Source organism: Podarcis liolepis, assembly GCF_965112155.1.
Source record: "Podarcis liolepis genome assembly, chromosome: 10".
Classification (NCBI taxonomy): Eukaryota; Metazoa; Chordata; class Lepidosauria; order Squamata; family Lacertidae; genus Podarcis; species Podarcis liolepis.
In genome coordinates, this window is record NC_139562.1 from 5,595,399 (window position 1) to 5,619,646 (window position 24,248).

At 47.2% G+C, this 24,248-nt stretch overlaps 2 protein-coding genes and 1 long non-coding RNA gene across 3 annotated transcripts in view; 2 read left to right on the forward strand and 1 right to left on the reverse strand.

The window, feature by feature from the left end:
• STRIP2 (striatin interacting protein 2) overlaps positions 1-2,215 on the forward strand; it is an 83,769-nt gene extending 81,554 nt beyond the window's left edge. The window contains exons 20-21 of the mRNA XM_083461108.1: positions 398-602; positions 1,880-2,215. Of these exons, the coding sequence (XP_083317234.1) occupies positions 398-602; positions 1,880-2,130 (456 nt within the window). The 3' untranslated portion in view covers positions 2,131-2,215. The remainder of the gene's footprint in view (positions 1-397; positions 603-1,879) is intronic.
• LOC310687054 overlaps positions 1-20,241 on the reverse strand; it is a 214,686-nt gene extending 194,445 nt beyond the window's left edge. Inside the window, exon 1 of the long non-coding RNA XR_014516156.1 lies at positions 18,492-20,241. This is a non-coding gene — a long non-coding RNA (uncharacterized lncRNA). The remainder of the gene's footprint in view (positions 1-18,491) is intronic.
• On the forward strand, positions 7,768-12,785 carry SMKR1 (small lysine rich protein 1). Its single transcript, XM_083461685.1, has 3 exons — positions 7,768-7,923; positions 8,894-8,989; positions 12,387-12,785. The coding sequence occupies exons 2-3, from the start codon at positions 8,987-8,989 to the stop codon at positions 12,594-12,596; spliced, it is 213 nt and encodes a 70-aa protein (XP_083317811.1). The 5' UTR covers positions 7,768-7,923; positions 8,894-8,986; the 3' UTR covers positions 12,597-12,785.
• Positions 20,242-24,248: the final 4,007 nt, after the last annotated feature.

Here is a 24,248-nt window from a genome sequence, read left to right on the forward strand (position 1 = left end):
ACTGGCCGAGGGAGCCGGCATACAGCTTCTGGGTCATGTGGCCAGCAGGACTGAGCCGCTTCTGGCGAACCAGAGCAGCACACGGAAACGCCGTTTACCTTCCCGCTGGAGCGGTACCTATTTATCTACTTGCACTTTGATGTGCTTTTGAACTGCTAGGTTGGCAGGAGCTGGGACCGAGCAACGGGAGCTCACCCCGTCGCGGGGATTCAAACCGCCGACCTTCTGATCGGCAAGCCCTAGGCTCTGTGGTTTAACCCACAGCGCCACCCGCGTCCCTTATCCACTCATATTGAAAGCCTTAAATGTATTGTTTGCCTGTTCCTGCAATCATTAAGACTGTACTCCTGAAAGAAATATATCTTGTTCTGTTGCTTCCTGTTTGGTATGTCGGTAGATGTTGGTGGTCTTCAAGTCTGCGCCTATCCTGAAACGGGCTCTGAAAGTCAAGCAAGGCATGATGCAGCTCTACGTCCTGAAGCTGCTGAAGATCCAGACCAAGTATCTTGGGCGCCAGTGGAGGAAGAGCAACATGAAGACAATGTCCGCCATCTACCAGAAAGTGCGCCATCGCATGAACGACGATTGGGCTTACGGCAACGGTGGGTGTTGCAGATGCCTTCCTTGCCTGGAAGGGTGATGCTGGTTTTGGCTGAGCATTCTGTGGGCATTCCCCATCTCTCTATCATCCACTGAACATCTGATCTGTCTCTTTTGCTTGCACAGGGCACCAACCACGCTGCCCCTCCAGGTGTTACTGTGTCATAAACCCCATCAGGTCAATGTGGTTTAGCAACGTTCAGGTGTATTGACTTAGCTGGGCTCCTTAACTGCAGATTTTAAGACGCGGTGTTCCCTTTGCCTATGCAGTGTCCCATTTGGGGTGCTTTCCATTGTGACCCCCTGAAGCTGCCATATACAGAGTTAGTTTGCTGTTCCATTTAGCCTCCGACTGGCAGTGGTCTCCAGGACTTTAGAGATCAGAGACCGTTCTCAGTACCAACAACCTGAGATGTCTTAGCTGGAGAATCTAGGGAACGGGCTGGGACCATTGCCATGAAATGCACATACTGTATTTTTCACTCCATAAGACGCACCTTTTTCCTCCTAAAAAGTAAGGGGAAATGTCTGTGCATCTTATGGAGCGAATGTGTGGTCCCTGGAGCCGAATTGCCTAGGGGCGAAAAGCAGATCGTGCTTTTTTTTTTTTTAAGAAAGAGGGAAGGGGGTGTTGAAACAAAGCTGCTGAGCAGCTGATCTGCAAGCGATCGGGAGGGGGATAAGGGACTCTAGCGATAAAGGAGGCTGCCTGGGAGGGGGGAGGTAAAAGCACATGGATCCTCAGGATTTTTGCATTGGGTCACCCCAAATTCACCATCAGATCACATAGCACGTCCATGGCTACAGCCTGCACCAAAAAAATCATGCATCCACTGTTTCGTGGGGCCGCAATGGCGCAAAAACGTGGTCACAAAGCATGGATCCACATGGATTCTCAGGATTTTTGCACTGGGCTACCCCAAACTCACCGTCAAATCACATATCATGTCTGTGGCCACAGCATGAACCACAAAAATCATACATCCACTGTTTCATTCAGAATATATTTTTTTATTATTTTCCTCCTCTAAAAACTAGGTGTGTCTTATGGTCAGGTGCGTCTTATGGAGCGAAAAATACGGTGTTCTCTCCAGTAATGATGAAATGACTCATTCTTGGGGCCACTATGAATCCAAGGATGTCACATTATTGACACTATGAGTCTCAACGCTGACAGAGCTGTGGGCTCAGGCCCAAACCAAAAGAGGTTGTTCTGTATTACCAGAAAGAGCACCTTCCACTTTTCATCTTGGCTCTCTCTTGTCTTGTTGGCACGTAGATATCGATGCTCGGCCCTGGGACTTCCAAGCTGAAGAATGCACTTTACGAGCCAATATTGAAGCCTTTAACAGCCGGAGGTATGATAAATCCCAGGACTCTGAATTTGCTCCAGTGGACAACTGCTTGCAGAGTGTGTTGGGGCAGCCCCTGGACCTTCCGGAAGATTTCCATTACTCTTACGAACTGTGGCTGGAGAGAGAAGTGTTCTCACAGCCCATCCGCTGGGAAGAACTGTTACGCTATCCGTGATGGCACTGGGAAGCTTCACCTGAACCAAATGCCATCTTGGTCTCTCCATATAATAGGTGCTGTGTCCTGGGGGAAAGGGCTTCTGTGTTTGGGGGCAGTGGCGTAGCGTGGGGGGTACAGGGGGGCCAGCCGCACTGGGCGCAACATCTGGGGGGGCGCGCTCGCACTCGCAGCTCTCTGGCCCTACTTGGCTCACTCACTCTCTCTCACTGCAGTGCTGGCTGTGCGAATCCGATCCGAGCTGCCGGGTCGCCGCCCACTGTAGAGGGGGGGGTGCCAGGCGTGCGGTGCGGAGAGAGAGCGAGGGACTATCTGGGGGAGGGACAGTGCAGCGGCCGCCCAGCGTAGCGCTGAGCGCGGGAGAGAACCACACCAGACCAGACCAGACAGCAGCAAGAAGAAGCTGGCAGCGGCGGCAGGTTAGGGGGCGCAAATTACTTGCCTTGCCCCGGGTGCTGACAACCCACGCTACGCCACTGTTTGGGGGTACTTGTGTCTGGCAGAAAACTTTTTAGGGTGAGTTGAAATGTTAAACACCTTAAAAATGCCCTCAACTTTGCAAGAATCTTCCCTTTTCTCCCTTTTCTGCTTCAATCTACTGTACATGGGCCTGCAGGTAGCAACAGAAGTATTGGTTCTGATCCATTTACACTGATCTATCTTGAATATTATATATTTAAATATCTAACGTGGATGAGCTTTCCTTTCCTGCTTGCTTTCATGCGATGGTTGTTGTGTGTGCCAAGTTGTCCAAGACTTGAGTCACTACCATGCACAATTCATGTTTCGAAATATCTCAGCAAATGTTTACCTTTTAAAAAACTTGCAGCACTCCATGCAGCTTGCTTCCCTAGAAACTGCAAACTCCACAGTTCATAAAAGGCAAGCTGTAAGTGTCAGTCTGGCACCCAGCTATATTCCAAAGAGCATCTAGGCATGAAAACTATGAATGGGAGCGATTCTTTTAATAGAAAACAGTGCATACAGAACCAGTTTGGGGGGGATCCAATCGCAAATTAAGCAAGTTTCTCCACATCTAGAATGAAAAATTATTTGTTCAATTTTCCTTACGTTGCTTCCCTGAGCTCTACTTATTCACGTTGTGAGAAATGTTCTGCTTGTTCACGTTTTAAGGACGTCTTTGTACATCACTAATCCTGCCCCCAAGTGGACCTTCTGTGGCTGTGAGTGAGAGATTGGAGAGATTGTTGTGCCAGAAACGAGGCCAAAATCAAACCCTAGACCCAGTCTGGAAACACTGAGGTTAATGGTAAAGCTGTGTGTACAAAAAGACATTTTAACAGGTATAATGTATGACACAGCAAAGCCTTTTTCTCTGTAAAATGCAAGTAAGAGGATTTTTATTCTCTATACTCCTATATGCATTAGCCAATGTTCTTCCATGCTACCTCTTAAAGGCACAAAAGGACACCCACAAATTACTCCAATCAACGTCTGTGGAAACATGCAAACATTTTATATAAAGGGGTAGCACATATATTTCACTCCCTGCTAGATGTATGAATGCCAGAGATTGTTCCATAGTTCATTGGTATGAGTGGGAGCCAGATATCTCTCTCGGTGAAGCACCTGCACTCTTTAAATCCCCTTGCAACTTTAAGCTTCCTATTTAATGTGAGAAAACTGTAAACACGAGTTCCCAGAATACATGTATTCTCTCTGTTGCTGTGGAGTGAGAACGTTTGTTTCCTAGTGTGCATCGAGACAAAGCATTTTCCAAGGAAATGGCCATATGAAGTCAGTCCAGTTTTTAAGCACAAGTTGTAACCAAGAATAAAAGCTACTCTTCAAGGATGTTTGTGTGTGTGTTCTTTCACGTTGTTCATTTTAATGATTTGTAAAAAGATCACCACAGATGCATTCACATGAACTCAGGAAGGAAGTTTGAAGCCACTGTATAATTTCCAATACGAGTTTTAAATGCTCCAGGGACTAACAAGATATTAGACATGTGCAGTTAGTTACAGCAGCAAGTCCAACAATAAATGCTAGTATGCATGTGCCATTATTATTATTATTAGGATTTTTCACCCTACCATTCCTATCAAAGAAGCACAGATAATGAATTTACAGTGCAATCCTACCCTTTGCCCTCCTCAGAAGCAAGCCATATTGAATTCAGTAGAGCTTAATCTCAGGTAAATTCCAGCCTTAGGCTGGCACCATCTCTGATTGCATTTTGGGGCTTCCTTAAGCCATACAGATCAAAGTTGGCCTTTTTCAGATGATATAATTTCAGTTACAGTTGTGGTCATGCTGGGCTGGTGCAGCTGCATTGAGTGTATATTGCCATATTATTATTATTTAATTTATTTTTGAGAAAAGTAAGATTTGCAAATAACACGCTCACAAAGAAACAGTCAGCTCACACTTACAATAAAAAACCTGTACAATTGATTTTTTAAATATATTTTTTATTAGTTTTTCTAACATATCATTTTCAACAGTAATTAAACATACTTTTACATCATATTCAAATTTTTGACTTCCATCAATCCTGTCTGAAAATTTTCCAATCTAATCTCTCAGTATGCATTTCGTATCTTCCCTATTACATTTCAAACTCATAACCAATATCTCTATCTTTTTCTACTTTGTAACACTTTGTATATTTCTCCTTACAAAACTTCTAGGGTAATTTGTTGATTACAGTTGCTCTTCAAATAATTCATATACTTCTTCCAATCTTCTGTAAATCTGTACAATTGAAAACGTTCTTAAACTTTGAAAAAAACATGATAATTTAATTGTTTTATTCTTTCTGTAAACCGTTGTGAGGGTTTGGGTTGGGTTGGGTTTTTTTACAGTCAAACAGTATATAATTTATGAAATTGATATTAATATAAGCAGACCAAATTGGTGTCCTAATGAGATTGATGATTATAAGCTGTATGTTCAAGATCTCAGCTGCGGGATCTTAAGACCACCAAGTAGTAGTAGTAGATGGCGCATGTTTTCTCTCCCATCCTTGCCACCATAACTGTTGGCAGGGTCCACTTGCCCTGGGCCCACCTACAATAATCCCCACACGCCACAGTGTGGCGAATACAATTTTAACTGTGTGCCAATATCCACAGATGTCAAGGATTCCTCCAAGTGAATAGGAAAAGTAATTTATGAGGGGAGAAAAGGCGACACAAGGCAGCCCTTAATGTTATGTAATGAAGTTCTCACCCTGGCCAGCAGGGGGATACTGTAGATAGTTATGCAAATGAAGGATCGAAAGTGACGTTCAGTGATTGGATAGTTTTAGAAAGTTGCTACAGTAACGTTGTACTGGAGCTCTATTTAAGCAGGCTGACTGAGCCCTTCTGTTTAGTTCTGTTCTGGCCTCGGAATAAACAAGAGCTGTTTGAAGAATTGCTGTGTCGTCTAATATGTTCACCCACAACTTAACACTCAACATACACCTAAAGAGGCGTGATTACTGTTAAGTTGTGGGTGAACATATCAGACAACACAGCAATTTTTCAGACAGCTCTTGTTTATTCACAGGCCAGAACAGAGCTGAACTGAAGGGTTCAGCCAACCTGCTTATATAGAGCTCAACTACAAAGCAACAGTAACAACTTTCTGTAACTATCCAATCACTGAACGTCACTTTCAATTCCTTATTTGCATATGCGGACCTGAGTGAAAACTATCTACAGTATCCCCCTGCTGGCCCAGGGGGAGAACTTGAGTACATAATTACATTGCCATATACTGTTATATCTTAATCAGTGAGACTTGGGTGAGAGGTGGTGTAGAAATGTTTTGTGCAAAAAGGGAATGAATATGAACTCTGTGGGTGCGTGAGCGAGTTTGTGTATTTTATAGGCAGCTTTTGTATTGCTAAAAGCCAATGACAAACTGAATATACAGTATATGTTATACAATCTATAATAGTGTTATGTACTGAGTTGAATAGGATCCAGAATGCAGCACTCTGATTGGTCCTAGAACAATAGGATTCAGAATGCAGCAGTCTGATTGGTCCTAGAACTATAGGATCCAGAATGCAGCACTCTGATTGGTCCTAGAACAATAGGATCCAGAATGCAGCACTCTGATTGGTCCTAGAACAATAGGATCCAGAATGCAGCACTCTGATTGGTCCTAGAACTATAGGATCCAGAATACAGCAGTCTGATTGGTCCTAGAACAATACAATCCAGGATGCAGCAGTCTGGTTGGTCCACATGAGCCACCCAATCCAACTCCATGTGGAAGTGAATCCGCAACCTGATTGGCCTACAGGAGAATCCCGGAATTAGCCAATCATGTGGGGCCCATTGTGTAAGTAATGTATATAAAGCAGACATTCTGGGGGAACTTCCATTCCTCGCTACTATGAGCTGAATAAAGAGCATGAAATCCACTCTCGACTCCGAGTATATTTCAAATTGTTGTTGTTGTTTAGTCATTTAGTTGTGTCTGACTCTTCGTGACCCCCTGGACCAGAGCATGCCAGGCCCTCCTGTCTTCCACTGCCTCCCGCAGTTTGGTCAAACTCATGCTGGTAGCTTCGAGAACACTGTCCCACCATCTCGTCCTCTGTCGTCCCCTTCTCCTTGTGCCCTCCATCTTTCCCAGCATCAGGGTCTTTTCCAGGGAGTCTTCTCTTCTCATGAGGTGGCCAAAGTCTTGGAGCCTCAGCTTCAGGATCTGTCCTTCCAGTCAGCACTCAGGGCTGATTTCCTTCAGAATGGAGAGATTTGATCTTCTTGCAGTCCATGGGACTCTCAAGAGTCTCCTCCAGCACCAGAATTCAAAAGCATCCATTCTTTGGCGATCAGCCTTCTTTATGGTCCAGCTCTAACTTCCATACCTCACTACTGGGAAAACCATAGTTTTAACTATACGGACCTTTGTTGGCAAGGTGATGTCTCTGCTTTTTAAGATGCTGTCTAGGTTTGTCATCGCCTTTCTCCTAAGGAGCAGGCGTCTTTTAATTTCGTGGCTGCTGTCACCATCTGCAGTGATCATGGAGCCCAAGAAAGTAAAATCTCTCCCTGCCTCCATTTCTCCCCTTCTATTTGCCAGGAGGTGATGGGCCCAGTGGCCATAATCTTCATTTTTTTGCTGTTGAGCTTCAGGCCATATTTTGCGCTCTCCTCTTTCACCCTCATTAAAAGGTTCTTTAATTCCTCCTCACTTTCTGCCATCAAGGTTGTGTCATCTGCATAACTGAGGTTGTTGATATTTCTTCCGGCACTCTTAATACCATCTTGGGATTCATCCAGCCCAGCCTTTCACATGATGAATTCTGCATATAAATAAGCAGGGAGACAATATATCTATCTATCTAATACTATATTTATCTGATTCTTTTATTTAAGAGAGAATGGGGGAGATTTTCCCGCCCTTTTCCCTCACAGTCGCCTGTTGGAGGCAAAGCGCTTGTTCGAACAGAAGGGGGAGGGGCGCGCGCGGGCGCCTCTTTTTCCCGCCTTTTCTCCTCCCTCCTCACAACGGCGTAACACGTCCTCCCGAAACTGCCCCCGGAGTGCGCACGCGCGGGTCTCACTAGGTTACGCTGGTTGCCCGGTTACGAAGGAATGACCTCATCGACCCTCCCCTCCTCCTTTTCCTCTTTTCCGAACCATGGCAACCGAACGGGACGGCGAGGTAAACAGAAGGCGGCAAGCCCCGCCCCCCGAACGGCCAAGCTCCGCCCGGCAAACTGGCAGCGCGAGGCGGCGGCTCCTCCGTCTGGTCCCGCGCACGCAGGCGCGGGGGCGCGCGAGCTCCGCTTTGGACGGGTCGGGAGAGGAGGAGCTGGCTTGGCTGGTGAGTCCGCGCGGGACGCGTGTAGCCCGGGCGGCACGTGGGAACGCGGGCTCGCGTGTTAAGGAGCAGGACGCGTGTCGGCTAGGGAAATGCGTTGCCTGTTAGTGAAGGAAGCGGGGGGGGGGGGAGTAGGGGGCGAAGAGAAGTGCCCCAACCTTTTAACAGCAGCTGGAGTTATATACCTGCCCTATGCCCAGAGAGGGTGCTATTAATATATTGAATTAAGGGAAACTGGTCAGTAAGGAAATTATCCTTTTCTGACCTTCCTTGAGCCTCATTTTTCAGAAAATGAAACTTTCCCTGCTCTGTTGTACCAAGAGTTCAGTGAGATACTTCCTGTTTGCTCCATCTATCAGCTTCTCCTCAATGGATTTGTCTAATCTCCTTTAAAAGCCACCCAATTGGTAAATTATGGAATGAAATTAAAAGCGATTTGGAGACATGGTCAAACCTAAAACTGTCATCAATGGGCCGGATTTCTGTGATTAAGATGAATGTGCTGCCAAAGATGCTTTTTTTGTTTCAAGCCCTCCCAATAATAGATAATGTGAAATGCTTTAAAGAATGGCAGAAAGCACTATCCAGATTTCTCTGGCAGGGGAAGAAACCCAGAATTAAATATAAATTACTGACGGATTCTAAAGAAAGAGGGGGAGGTTCCCTTCCAGATTTAAAAAATTATTTTGAAGCTGCTGCACTTTGCTGGATTAAAGAATGGATGCAATTAGAAGACACAGATCTATTAAATTTGGGGGGATTCGACAATGTGTTTGGTTGGCATGCATATTTATGGTATGACAAGGTAAAGGCCCATAATGCAGGTAATCAGGCCTTTCTTTTATACAGTATGCCCTGATTCTCATCCTCAAAATTGTTCAGTAAAGTCAGATACTGTGTCATCACAACAGTGTTATCTTATAACATCTTATGTCATTACTTTACGGTACTTTCTTTTCTTTTTACATTGTAGGCATTGCCTTTGGAAGTATTAAAAAAAATTAATTGCCTTGCATTGGGACTAGACACAATGGTCACTAGCTCAGTCCAGTGAAAGAACATCACTATGGTAATGTATAGTTTCACAGATCCCAGTGCTAACGAGGCACCATTGTTGCTTCTGGGGCAGCAGGAAAAGCTGTTTCTTTTCCAGACCCCTTTGGCTTTCTCTTTACGCATTCTGGGTGGTGCTTCATTATTCTCCCACCACGACAGTAGCCTGCATTCAATTGTTCTATTTCATTAAAATAACGTATATAACATCAGTGCTTTTTTTTCTTTTAAAAAAAATGTTTAGGGGTACTTTCATTTTGACTCTAGAAAAATCACCATTTTATAGTTCAAATCGGGGAAAATAAATACGGTAAATGGAAAAAGTACAAAGATTCACAAAATGTTTAGGAGTACAGTAGACGCTCGGGTTGCAAACATGATCCATGCGGGATGCGCGTTCGCAACCCGCAGCGTTCGCAACCCGCAGAGGCGCGTCTGCGCACATGCGTGTTGTGATTCGGTGCGTCTGCGCATGTGCAAAGCATGATTTAGCGCTTCTGCGCATGCGCAACCGCTGAAACCCAGAAGTAACCCGTTCCGGTACCTCCGGGTTTTGGCGGGTGCGTAACCCGAAAAAACACAACCTGAAGCGGCTGTAACCCGAGGTATGACTGTATGCATACTCCTCTCTCCCCCCCCCCCAAGCGCTGTACTGTATAACACCTTTCATTTTGCAAAGAAAGAAAGAAACGTTTGGGCTGCATTCTAGCCCACTGTTGTCAAGGCTGGACTTTTTGTTTCCCAGGGATTCAACATTACATTCAACGGGGGATTTATGGCCCTTCAGATGTTATGGGGGGACGCGGGTGGTGCTGTGGGTTAAACCACAGAGCCTAGGACTTGCCGATCAGAAGGTCGGCGGTTCGAATCCCCGCGAGGGGGTGAGCTCCTGTTGCTCAGTCCCAGATCCTGCCAACCTAGCAGTTCGAAAGCACCTCAAAGTGCAAGTAGATAAATAGGTACCCCTCCAGCGGGAAGGTAAATAGCGTTTCCGTGCGCTGCTCTGGTTCGCCAGAAGCGGCTTAGTCCTGCTGGCCACATGACCCGGAAGTTGTATGCCGGCTCCCTCGGCCAGTAAAGTGAGATGAGCGCTGCAACCCCAGAGTCTGCCCCGACTGGACCCTTTACCTTTACCTAGATGTTATGGGACTCCCAGCTCCCATGAGCCCCAGCCAAAGTGGCCAGTGCTAAAAGGTGATGGGAGCCAGAGTCCAGCAATCCCTGAAGGACCACAGGCTCTTCAGCTGCTGTTCCTCTTCCACCCCTTTCCCCTATGGGGCTGCCTTTGAAGACTTGCTTCAGCAGCTTCCGGTTAGGAGAGCAACAGGTTCCCGGCCACTGCTGTAGAACCATAAATAACTTTGGATCTGAGTTTCCTAAAGGGCTGTCACTTCCCACCTGAAGTGGTCCAAATATTGAGGCTGCCCTCCAAACCGCGCCCCCCCCCCCTGCAACCAGAGGTAAGTCTGATGGGGCACTGAAGATGGGGACTTCCCATCTTTGGAATTCCCTCCATGAGGAGTCATTCTGTTTTTTTTCAATTTGCTTGGTTTCAGGTAGAGATCACCCCCCCCCCAAATTTAACACTCCAATTTATCCAACCTGTTGCTTTAATGTTTGGAATTGTTCTTTGATGTCATTGTTTGTTTGCTTAACTAATAATAATAATAATAATAATAATAATAATAATAATAATAATTTATTATTTATTCCCCACCCATCTGGCTGGGCTTCCCCAGCCACTCTGGGCAGCTTCCAACAAAATATTAAAATACTGTAATGCATCAAACATTAAAAGCTTCCCTAAACAGGGCTGCCTTCAGATGTCCTCTAAAAGTCTGGTAGTTGTTGTTCACTTTGACATCTGGTGGGAGGGCGTTCCACAGGGCGGGAGCCACCACCGAGAAGGCCCTCTGCCTGGTTCCCTGTAACTTGGCTTCTCGCAGGGAGGGAACCGCCAGGAGGCCCTCGGCGCTGGACCTCAGTGTCCGGGTAGAACGATGGAGGTGGAGACGCTCCTTCAGGTATACTGGACCGAGGCCAAGCTGCTGTTGAAGTCTCATTGCCCCACACAGCAGGTGAACAAGTTTTGGCCGAGCATTGAGACTCTTGATCTCAGGGTCGTGGGTTTGAGTCTCTTGTTGCGCAGGAGATTCCTGCATTGCAGGGGGTTGAACTGGAAGACTCTCACGATCCCAACTCAACGATTCTGTGATTTAAATCAATAGTCATTACCGTAAAGGTGTGGTGTGGGGAACGTATCTTACAGCATCCTTCCCCTCCCTTCCCCGCCCCTGGGAACCTTTTATGGTGGATGTGAGCCTTCTGAGAACCCTCCCCTGACAGCGTGCAGCTTAGTTTCTGGAGCTCAACAGAAGCCCAGTATGATTTTCTGGACGTAATCCAGAAAGACTCAATGCTAGCTTCAGCTGGTTCCTACAACCTGCAGACTCTTCCTGCACGCACACACACACACACCATTGTAAGAGGCATTTGTCTCAGTACAGTGGTGCCCCGCAAGACGAATGCCTCGCAAGACGGAAAACTCACTAGACGAAAGAGTTTTCCGTTTTGGAGGTGCTTCGCAAAACGAATTTCCTATGGGCTTGCTTCGCAAGACGAAAATGTCTTGCGAGTTCCTGCTGGTTTTTTTCCCCCTTTCCCCCCTTTTTCTAAGCTGCTAAGCCACTTATCAGCTGATCTGATCAGCAGATAAGCCGCTAAAAGCCGCTAATAGCGCTAATCTGCTAATCCTTCAATGGGCTTGCTTCGCAAGACGAAAAAACCACTAGACGAAGAGAATCACAGAACGGATTCTTTTCGTCTTGCGAGGCACCACTGTATATTAATGATGTGGACAAAGGCCATTGCAGAAGGCTGCAGGTTCCTGTTGCAAGAAATATTAAGAGACTTACCGTATTTTCTGCTCTATAAGACACACCCGACCATAAGATGCGCCTAGTTTGAGAGGGGGAGAACAAGAAAAAAAATATTATCTCCCTCTCTGTGCAGGAGGAGCCCCTTCCGTTTCTCCTCCCGCTTCGCTGAAAGGGCACTGCACAGAGAGGGAAAGCTATGCAGCGCCTCTTCAGCAAAGCGAAGCCAGGAGAGCAAGAGGGGTTGGTGTGCACCCATCCCTCTTGCTCTCCTGGCTTCGCGTTGCTTTCGCTGAAGCCCATGGAGCCTGCCTTCGCTCCATAAGATGCACACACATTTCCCCTTACTTTTTAGGAGGGGAAAAGCGTTTCTTATAGAGCGAAAAATACGGCATTTCCCCTTGTTCTGAATGCACAATTTATTATGTTTTTTGCTGGCTGTGGTGATCTAATTCTAGAACTTAAAGACTCTTCAGTTTGAGATGGTTCTTGTTTCCCAGCCTCCCGCTGACTCTCCTTCTCCGCTTTTCCTGGCAGGGTGGTGGAGGCAAAGGCAAAGGAAAGGGGAAAGGAAAGGGGAAAGGGAAAGGGAAGAAAGGGAAGAAGGGCGCCGTCGAGGTGGACATCATGAGCCCGGCGGCCATGCTGAACCTCTACTACATCGCCCACAACGCCGCTGCCTGCTTGGAGTTCCGCGGCTTCCCGTGGCCAGGCTCTCCGAAAAAGAAAGGGAAGAAGCGGAAATAGGGACGCAGCAGTGGGAGAAGGCCGCCCCAGCGTTCGCGGTGAGACCCGGAGCCCCGTCACAGGGGAAGGAGACTTTTGCGGGGGCCACGCGAACCCAGCAGAATTTACTCAGGTTTCTTTCTTTGCCATGATCACTGAAGCAGCTCTGGCTTCCAACGACCAGAAGGAAGTAAACGCTGCTTTGAGATGCCTAGCGCAGCACCGCAGTCTGTTCTTCATTGTTGCAGGAAGTAACTCGCAGAACCCTTCCGTGCCTCCTCCTGATCGTGTCTGACGGGGGTGGGGCTTTGCGCTAGGGGCCACCCCCGTCTCCAGGGCCCCTGCTTTCCCTTGTGAAAGCTGCACCGCAAGGGTGAAATGTGGTTGCTCAAACCAAGCCGCAGCTGCGATGCAGGGCCTTCCAGGACCCGGGGCGTTTACAGGCTCAATACTCCACACACTAGGCAAGTCTGGCCTGAGCGTAAAGGCAGGCTGAGAATTTGCCTGGGGAAGGGGTGGGTGGGACCATCCTTTAAGCAGTGCCGAAGTCCAGCCCCTCTGCGTCGAGCATGGCCAGCTTCCAGAGTGCGCCCCATAATCCTTTTGTGACAGCCCAGGGGATTCTGGGGCAGAATGTCATTTCCATGCAGGATCCTGCTTAGCTGTGAGGGTATAGATCCAGCATCTTTTATGATTCTAAGAATCCCAGACTTACGTGCTGCACCAGATAGTGCAACGTTTTGTGTGATTTGCTTGGTGAAGGGAAGTCGTTAAGACGCCTGGGACCCGTGTGACGGAGTAGTCGAGGATTAGATCTGTTGGGAAGCAAATTTATACATAGGAGTAGGAAGAAATGGGCAACGATTTCTGTAGGGTAGGCTGTGAAGTAGAGTGTACGCTGGCTCAGGTGGCATCCTGACAGGCTCAGGTGCAGTTTGAGTTTATATAAAGGTAAAGGGACCCCTGACCATTAGGTCCAGTCGTGGCCGACTCTGGGGTTGCGGTGCTCATCTCGCTTTATTGGCTGAGGGAGCCGGCGTACAGCTTCCGGGTCATGTGGCCAGCATGACTAAGCCGCTTCTGGCGAACTAGAGCAGCGCACGGAAACGCCGTTCACCTTCCCGCCGGAGTGGTACCTATTTATCTACTTGCACTTTGAAGTGCTTTCGAACTGCTAGGTTGGCAGGAGCAGGGACCGAGCAACGGGAGCTCACCATGTCGCGGGGATTCGAACCGCCGACCTTCTGATCGGCAAGTCCTAAGCTCTGTGGTTTAACCCACAGTGCCGACCACATCCCTCTCTCTCTCTCTCTCTCTCTCTCTCACACACACACACACACACACACACACACACACATATATATATATATATATATATATATATATATATATATATATAAAATTATATGCCAGCTGGGTTGGTATTGCTGCCTAAACAGGTTCAGACCTGAAACCTTATCCGCAGCAAAGAAGGATTTGCCATCTGCCTGAGCTCCGGGGTGCTATTGGGAATGTGCCATGTAGGCAGACGAGGTGAGGGGGAAGGAGTGGTGCCAATCTGGAAATGTAAGGATGCCTGCAGATGTGTCTCAGTACTTCCAGAGGCTCACACGCCCACCAAAGCAGAGGCGTTGCCTTCCCTTACCCTAGTATGGCTTTGAAGACCTGGCTGACAGGGCCCCAGGGCACCAGCTATCCTTACAGCTGTGCTGTACTGATAAAACTTGGCTCAGGAAGACTAGGAAGCTGGGGGTTGATAGAGAGGCAAGGCGTGGGCTGGCCTTCTGTCCTCCTCCCTTTCTGCAAGGATGTACCGTATTTTTTGCTCTGTAAGACGCACCAGGCCACAAGACGTACCTAGTTTTTGGAGGAGGAAAACAAGAAAAAAAAAATCTGAATCCCAGAAGCCAGAACAGCAAGAGGGATCGCTGCGCAGTGAAGGCAACATTCCCTCTTGCTGTTCTGGCTCCTGGGATAGCTGCGCAGCCTGCATTCGCTCCATAAGACGCACACACATTTCCCCTTACTTTTTAGGAGGGAAAAAGTGAGTCTTATAGAGCAAAAAATATGGTACACTGTTGGTTTGGAAGTGGGGTGGCAGGTGTGTATTCACCATTTTATCCACCCTTTCGACCACACCTGACTCTCCATAGTGGCTGTGCTGTGTAGCTTCCGGGAAGTTCAGGTTGCCTGCTGTTGCTGGTCAGCTACTCTTGAACTTACGTACTGCGGACAGCTAAATATGTGTGTGGGTGTGCGCATTCAAATGGTGCTATTTGATATTCCAGTCCATAACATTTCCTTTGTGAAGGAGACATATAGTTTAAGGCTGTGCAGCCAGAAACCTGCAGACGAACCCATTTCTTTTGTTAAATCGTTACCAAGGAATAAGCAAAATATAATGTACAAATGTTTTCCAGTCCAGGCACAGGTAGGAAGAGGACAGCATGTTCATTGCGACTTCCTTGTGAGCACACCAAGGCTGGGCTTCCCACAATCCAGTGTGCAGTGACATGCCCTCGTCCCATTAAACTCTGTGGAGTCTGCGCTGGCTTCTGGCCACTATGTTTCGCCTTCTTCCCTTTAACATCCCAGCTCTGTCCCATGTTTACATGTAAAGACACAACCCAAGTTTGTATGCGGCTTTTCCTAGTGTACTTTGAATTCATTCAGAAGAAGTTTTGAATTTTTTTTAACGTCTCCTTTTTGTTTGTGATTCAGGATTATGCAGCAAGTTTTTAGTCTTTTGCACTTTTAGCCTTTTAAGCATGTTTACTGCAACCCTCCATTTTCTGCTGCGTATCCCAGGTTGCTACCTATGATACGTCAACAGCTTGAGCGAGGACAGAGGAAATACCGTATTTTTCGCTCTATAAGATGCACCAGACCACAAGACGCACCTAGTTTTTGGAGGAGGAAAACAAGAAAAAATATTCTGAATCTCAGAAGCCAGAACAGCAAGAGGGATCGCTGCGCAGTGAAAGCAGCAATCCCTCTTGCTGTTCTTGTTTCTGGGATAGCTGCGCAGCCTGCATTCGCTCCATAAGACGCACAGACATTTCCCCTTTTTAGGAGGGAAAAAGTGAGTCTTATAGAGCAAAGAGTACGGTACCTGGAAATGCAAAGTTCCAGTAGGAAAATGCCTGGGTTTTGTTTTTGCCGTTTCTCGAAAGAAACACGGGCAAGCAAAGGGAAGGTTAACAAAAGCAACCTCTGTGCCAAGACACTTGATGAGTTGAGAAGATGGGGAGAGCCATTGGATCCGGACCAAAGAGAACCTGATTCTGGAAGGTCAAGCACAGGTCTGGAGGGGAATGTCTTCCACTGTCAGTTATATGACAGATTCATGGAAACAGCCGCTGGCTTGTCAGACCAACTGCTTCTTTAAATGCGTCAAGCGTACCTAAAGTTCTTTCCTTTTTTCCATAGATTTCGACTTCAGAAGTGTTAGGTTGTGGGCACGCCATACATTTAAAGGGCATGGCTTCCTCCATAGAAGCCTGGGGACTGCAGTCTAGTCTTCACAAAAGTATAATTCCCAACCACCTTGGTGAACTACAGTTCCCAGGACTCTTTGGGGGTGTCATGTGCTTCAAATGCGGGATGTGTGCACAGTCTGAGGCTAAGTGCTTCCTATCACTGTGTTCAGCTCTGGCTCCCGGCGAAGTACAGGGTCGGATTTAAGGTGCTGGTTTATCACGGCCTAGGACCCTCGTACCTACGGGCCTGCCTCTCCTGATATGCCCCATGGAGGACCTTAAGGTCCATAAATAGCAACACCCTAGAGGTCCCGGGCCCTAAGGAAGTCAGATTAGTCTCAGCCAGAGCCAGGGCCTTTTCAGCACTGGCCCCGACTTGGTGGAACGCTCTGTCTCATGAGACCAGGGCCCTGCGGGATCTGATTTCTTTCCGCAGGGCCTGTAAGACAGAGTTGTTCCGCCTGGCCTTTGGCTTGGAATCAACTTGATCCCTTCCCCTTCTTTCCTTTTTCCTTTCTCCTTCTGGGATGGAACTCCTATTTGGGGACTTCCCTGGCTTTTTTCTGGCCCACGTAGGACCAGTCTGGATAGTTAGCCTTGGTGAAGACTTGATGTTTTCATCCCCCCAAAAGTTTTTTATTTGAGTTTCTGCTGAAATGAGGCTGCATTTTAATGTTGTCTTTTAATCTTGTTTTTTAAGTTGAATTTCAGTCAATTGTTTTTATACCTGGTGTTAGCCGCCCTGAGCCAGGTCTTGGCTGGGGAGGACCAGGTATAAATAAAATTTATTATTATTATTCCCTCCATCCAGTGCAGGCTGCCTTCTCAGGTCACCCATTCAAAGCTGAAAGAGAGGCAGGATCTGGCCAAAGAGCGGCTTGCCCTTCCCCTTCCCCTTCCCCTTCCATCAAAGTATCAGCCCTTGTCCACAACTAATTCCCTTGCTGCGAGGAATTAGCCTGTTTGATTTTGGGATTAAGGGAAAGCAGGTGGCTCTGGTGCCAATACTGTACATTTGTTTATTTTCCTTTTGTTTATAGGCTTCCTCCACCCGGCTACTCCTCCAAATCCTATAAGGATTTGCCCCTAATGTCCTCCTGGTGTTGACATGGCTTTTTATACAGAAGCAAAATAAATAAAGGATCACATTGTCACGGGCTGCAATTTGCAAGCCATTTCTTCTGGAGTTGTTGCAAAGCAGTGAGAGTGGTTTGGTTTGAGGTTCCTCCTGGAGTGTGCAGTGCGACTGTTCTTAACTGCTTTCAGAGCTATGAACTTTTTTTGGAAGGTGGGGGTGGTACCGTATTTTTCGCTCTATAACACGCACCGGACCATAACACGCACGTAGTTTTTAGAGGAGGAAAACAAGAAAAAAAATATTCTAAACGAAATAGTGGATATATGATTTTTGTGGTTCATGCTGTGGCCACAGACATGTGATCTGACAGTGAGTTTGGAGGAGCCCAATGCAAAAATCCTGAGGATCCATGTGGATCCATGCTTTGTAACTGTGGAGGAGGGAAGGAAGGGGAACCATGGATCCTCTGCTCACGACTGCAGCAGACACCCCCCGCCACCCGCAGGCATTCGCTCCATAACACGCACAGACATTTCCCCTTACTTTCTAGGAGGAAAAAAGTGAGTGTTATGGTGCAAAAAATACGGTAAATACCCCAATGGGAAAGTTGATGGGATTGTTATTTGTTGTTAACTTGTTCAGTTTCCAAATCTAAGATAGTTTCTTAATTACGGGCCTGTTTGAAGGCAATGAAACAACCCAAAGTGTCCCTTCTACCTTGACATTATTCTCCTGCTTTGTTCATCCAGTGGGAACATCCTCTGATAGTTTTCCAAACAACCTGCCTGTTAGTTTTGAGCAGGGGTCAGCAAACCTTTTCAGCAGGGGGCCGGTCCACTGTCCCTCAGACCTTGTGGTGGGCCAGACTACCGTATTTTTCGCCCTATAGGACACACTTTTCCCCCTCCAAAAATGAAGGGGAAATGTGTGTGCGTCCTATGGGGCGAATGCAGGCTTTCGCTGAAGCCTGGAGAGCGAGGGGGGTCAGTGCACACCGACCCCTCTCGCTCCCCAGGCTTCACGCAGCTCTCCGCAAGCCTTGGGAGCCCACGGGAGTTCCCGCCGGGTTCCCTAGGCTTGCGGATAGCAGCCTGTTCTGGGGTCTGGGGTCAGGGGAAGCTTGGGCTTTCCCTGCCCCAGCCCCGCGCTTGGGGGGAAATATATTTTTTTTCTTTATCCCCCCCCCAAAAAAACTAGGTGCGCCCTATGGGCAGGTGCGCCCCATAGGGCGAAAAATATGGTGGTTTTTTGGGGTGGTGGTGGATATGAATGAATTCCTATGCCCCACAAATAACCCAGAGATGCATTTTAAATAAAAGCACACATTCTACTCGTGTAAAAACACTAGGCAGGCCTCACAAATAACCCAGAGATGCATTTTAAATAAAAGGACACATTCTACTCATGTAAAAACACGCTGATTCCCAGACCGTCCGCAGGCCAGATTTAGGCAGTGATTGGGCCGGATCTGGCCCAGGCCTTAGTTTGCCTACCCAAGGTTTTGATCAACGTTTCCCTTACATTGGCACTTCGCAAACGGCAAAATTAGGCTTGCCGCTGTTTTTCTTGGCTCTGCTCCTGTGTCTTCAGCAGCAGCCTAACACTGGCAAATTTAGCAAGTAGCGTGGCCAGGTCAGGAGCTCGCTTTGTGAGAAACGTTTCCCTGACTAAATCTCTGCCCACCATAGTGGCTGTTGTAGGAGCAGAGAGTTGGTGGGTATGGTTAGCAAGCCTAATTGTTGCAAGCTGCCAGGGGTGTCAGTAAAAAAGCCATTTTGGTATATAAGCAGTACAAGCACTGATAATAAAATAGCAAGGTAGCAACGCCATGCGAGTCTCTCCAACTTCCTGCTGGAAGCTAGATCCTCAATTCCTGGTGATGTCAGTGTATCCTTTGAGGGAAACTTGTCCGTTGAGTGTCTGCAAACCTGCTGGAGGCTATCCAAGTCCCTCTGCCTTGTATCTCCATGACCTTTAATGTTGCTGGAATCTATTGTGTGATAGAAAGGATTTACCAGGATTCACTGGAATTGTATTCCTACCAACACAGCAGGCTGCGAGGCTAGCGAAGTGAGCAGCTGTTCATCACTCTGCAAGACTACTGTTCCAGCATACCTGCTTCATTAAACTAACCTGTGTGAGTTGGCCTGCACATGTGATGCTAGTAGAGCGCATAGTCACTGTGGTTCGTAGGAATTTAATTTTAAAATTAGGTATTGTAGCCTTATTGGAGTTCACCGATTGGGTCTGCGTTGCTCCGGGACAGGAGGAAGGAAGTCAAATGACACAGAGGTTGATTCAAAGAGTTTATTCTGCTCTCCAGATAGCAGAAGGCACTTGCGTGATCAAGTCCACAGCAAGTCCAAAGAAATGACAAGTTTCATGCAGTATATATATCCTCCAGGCACCCTCTCCCTCCTTCCAACCACGTCAGCCTATGTACACAGGTTGACATCACATATGTTCTTGCTCTGGTATTCTTAACCATAAAAGGGATTTCCTTCCTGTACTTCTGACCATAAAAGGGTATTCCTGTTCCTACTCTTACCTGGGAGGAAGAGGTCATCATCTCCGGGAACACGCTTTTGGCGTTTTCCCCGGACATCGGCCTGTGCGTCTTTTGTGGTCAGCACATAAGATAAGGTACTGGCGTATCTTCTCTGTTCCCCTAGAAGAACAGCCAGGGTCATCCCTTGCCGTGACTGATAAAGGAGAGAACTTGTTTGTGCAACTGTGTCCTTGTTACGCTTTTGCTCAACAGCTCAAGTTTTACGCATTTTAGAGTACTCTCTTGGAGAAAGAAGAAAAGGAGGGGTTTGAGTCAGTTTTAAACTTACTGCACAGAAACCCATTCCTTCAGTATGAAATTAAATTCCTACAACTTGAGGGAATTTAGCAGAGACTGAATCTCGTGTCTGAAGCAAGGAAGCACCATCTCCTGGGACCGTTGCCCACTTCTCCCTTTCTCTGCTGTATGGCACACCTGAAGTTGAGCGTTGAAGGAACTTAAGTGACCCAAGAAGAAACACTCCACTTTACCTGGATCCCTTTTTCCCTAAGGGCCTATCTAAGCTAGCCTAATTTCAGAGGCTGGGAGTGCTGTTTTGGTCTACACCAGGGGTCTGCAACCCGCGGCTCCGGAGCCGCATGTGGCTCTTTTACACCTTTGCCACGGCTCCGGGGCGGATACTAGCGAGGGGAGGAGGCGCATTGTGCACCCCAACACTCCCCACTGTGGCAGGCGCTGTACTGGCTGTGACGTCGCATGGGGGCGGTGTGTGCGTTAGTCACGCACCGTCCCGACGTCACCTTCCCGCCCGCTGTCAGATCGCGGCTCCGGAGATATATTTGTTTTAAATGTCGCAATGGTTTTGCGGCTCCCAGTTTTTCCCCCCTTCAGAAACGGGTCCAAGTGGCTCTTTTTGTCTTAAAGGTTGCAGACCCCTGGTCTACACTGATCCCCTTGGGGGACTGAGACTCAAATGGGCAAGCAGCAACAACACAGAACGGCCAGTGTGCATTGGTTTAAATATCAGGAAAGCAGTTGCATAATACACAGGATGTTGCAGGTCAGCTGCTTTCCCCCCCTTGTTCCTCAAAATGAACCTCCAGGCTGCGTTTTCCCGCCCCCTCCCTCTGGTTTCTCACATCACACCCCCATCGATTATTCATCCAGCTTTCCCTTATGTCTTGATGGCGCCAGTGCCACCACCCCTTTGTATCGGGTAAATATTGTGTATTTAGCTTGTTGTTTAGTCGTTTAGTCGTGTCCGACTCTTCGTGACCCCATGGACCAGAGCACGCCAGGCACTCCTGTCTGCCACTGCCTCCCGCAGTTTGGTCAGTATTTAGCTACCAACCCCTCAATTCTCATTTGCTTCTGAAGTAGGGTGTTGCAGTCTGTCTCCACCTGGGACCGAAATCACACAATCATAGGCTCAAGCAGCTCTGAATCTTTCCCTTTCTGCCTGCTCACCTCTATGCTCGGGACAAGAGCGATGGCATAAACGTAGCTTCCTACGTCCTTTTGTCCACTGTCGTTGCCAAGGCACCAGGAATAAAAGCACCAACTTGGGTGCGCACAGAACCTGTTGATGATGCAGGCAAGGTGCTATAAACTGCCCTGTGGTCCACACCACACCAGCTCTAGTGCTTTGAAGCGCAGGGTGCAAGTGAATCCCCGAAGTGGGAGCAAGCAGGCAGTGGCAAGAAGCTGAAGCCACAGTATTCTGCCTTGGCAAGAGGCAGGGAGCAGAGAGACCTTTTCCTTAGGAGACTCTGGAGCTGGTTGAGAATCCCTTTGCTAAGCACTTCTGCAAAACGTTAATCTTCCCTTTGTTCTGCTATCAGCTGTTCAGGAGGCTGGCTTGCCCTAGGATTAGGGTTTCTTATCAAGTGTATTTGTGTGCGCAGTGGGTGTGTAAAAATTCAGCTTACTGTATAATCAGCAGAGGGAAATCTGTTCAAAACAACCCCCCTCAAATATCACATGCAGCTTTCCCAAGAGCCTTTTGTAAGTGGCATCTCACCCTCCCCTTCCAAACCAGGTCTTTCCTAAGGGAAAGGATGGGTAGAGCCCTGTGGAGCACATTCAGGCAAAATCTTCCCCGCTACCTGCAATCCTAGCCCTTTACCTGGGAGTAAACCCAGTAGGGTGGCGCTGTGGGTTAAACCACAGAGCCTAGGACTTGCCAATCAGAAGGTTGGCGGTTCGAATCCCCACGACGGGGCGAGCTCCTGTTGCTCGGTCCCAGCTCCTGCCAACCTAGCAGTTTGGAAGCACATCAAAGTGCAAGTAGATAAATAGGTACCGCTCCGGCGGGAAGGTAAACAGCGTTTCCGTGCGCTGCTCTGGTTCGCCAGAAGCGGCTTAGTCATGCTGGCCACATTACCTGGAAGCTGTACGCCGGCTCCCTCAGCCAATAAAGCGAGATGAGCGCCGCAACCCCAGAGTCGGCCATGACTGGACCTAATGGTCAGGGGTCCCTTTACCTTTACCTTAAACCCAATAGGACTTACTTCTGACACGGTTAGGATTGTATACTGTAGTAACACTTTCTGGAATGCCTTCACCAAGCCGAACATCCCAACGCCTTCCTCCCTGAGCTTCAGAAAGGGCAGCATCACACCCACCATGGCAAGTGCTTTTGGCATCTACAGACTAAGCCCTATTGAACCCAGTAAGAAGCACTCTGCTGTAGAGATTGGATGTCCAAGTCCCCTTTTAGCCATGAGCCCCACTGGGTGACTTTTACACCAATCACTGCCTCATCTTGATCTGCACAAGGTTGTTGTGAGGGTAATGGGGAGAGAACCGTGAATTGAGCTCCATAGAGGAAAGGTAGCCTATAAATGTATTAAGTAGTGAAATAAATGAAAAAAATATGCCTAGGCATATCTCCCACCTGATTCTTAAGATATTGGGCACGGCAAATGCCCAGTCTGAAACATAGCTGTCAACGTTTCCCTTTTTTAAGTGAAATTCCGAATACGATTCCTCGCAAGAAAAGGGAAAAATTGACAGCTACGGTCTGACAGGATGCAAGGACCACCGGATGATGTATTACTCTTCTAAGAAGGGAATGCATTGATGGAATACCATGTATAAGCTAGATGTGAAGAGGAAGAAACACATCAGTGGCGGGATGTAGTGGTGGCACTAGAAGCAACCCTCTTCTGCTACACATATAACATGTATGCAACACACACAGTCCATGCACCAGTACATTGTTGTGACCAACAAACCTGGCATCAACTATCCACCCACCAGTACCACAACACAACCAGAATCTTTAGCATGGGCCAGACTCTGCATTTTACTAAATCAGTATCTCCTTTAAGAAACTGCAGAAACCAAAATAAAAAAATTCCTTCCAGTAGCACCTTAAAGACCAACTAAGTTAGTTCTTGGTATGAGCTTTCGTGTGCATGCACACTTCTTCAGATGCACACGAAAGCTCATACCAAGAACTAACTTAGTTGGTCTTTAAGGTGCTACTGGAAGGAAATTTTTTTATTTTGACTATGGCAGACCAACATGGCTACCTATCTGTAACTGCAGAAACCAAATTCTTGATGCTTAATAAAGTCTGTTGAGAACCTGAGTATTAATGAATGAGGGAAATGTTTTGTGTTTCCCCCCCCCAAGACTGGAACACTGGCATATTTGTACGCGCAAAACTGCCTCCAGGGTGTTTTTCATACACACACCAACATATCACACGCTAGGAAATAACACCTTTCTCTCTGCATGCACCCATTCCTGGAGGCAGCTCCAAACATCACTCAAATATTTGGATTGTGTGACAGGGAACTCTCAGGGTCTTGCATTCTGTCAAAGCCATGGCCTGGTGGCTATTACAAGATACCAGTAAATCTCCCTGCTACCAACATCCAAGTGGGAGGTTTTTCAGAACTCCTGCAAACAAGGATGTGCCAGCCTGTGAATGTTAACAGTCTTTCACAGCTGGATGACGCAAAAAGCCACACACACCTTTTAATGCAAGATTTATTTATTTATAAGCATTGATGAACCATTTAATATTTCAAAAATCTCTAAGCAGTATACAGTATAAGACTTGCAATATAGTCATAATCAAACTGCTAGGGTAACCTAAGCTGGTTTCAAATCCCACTCACGTCTATCCTACCTTGTAGGATTGTTCTTAGAATGAAAGGAGTGAAGAAACAGCAAAACCCATGTATGCCACCCTCAGTTCGTTGAAGGAAAGGTGGGGTAAAAAAATGTGATCTAATATGAAAGTGAGATGCAGTTTCGTATGACCTGGAACTGGCAACCATAATGTTATGTATTGATTTTGGCTACCTTCAGTTGAAATAATTTTGCAATGCTGAAAATACACAAGGATGTTCCTATGAACTGAAAAGACTCAATGGCCCAATTTGAATAAAACGGCATGTGCTGCTTTATATACATAGATGCAAATTCAGGACTCCAAGCAAATAAAGGTGTATGCGTGTTCCACAGCGCTTTGCAGCACACCCTACAGTCCAGTATTATTATTATTATAATAATAATAATAATAATAATAATAATAATATATTTATTCCACAGTCTTGTTCTATGGCAGGGACTTAAGGTGGCTTAAAGATAAA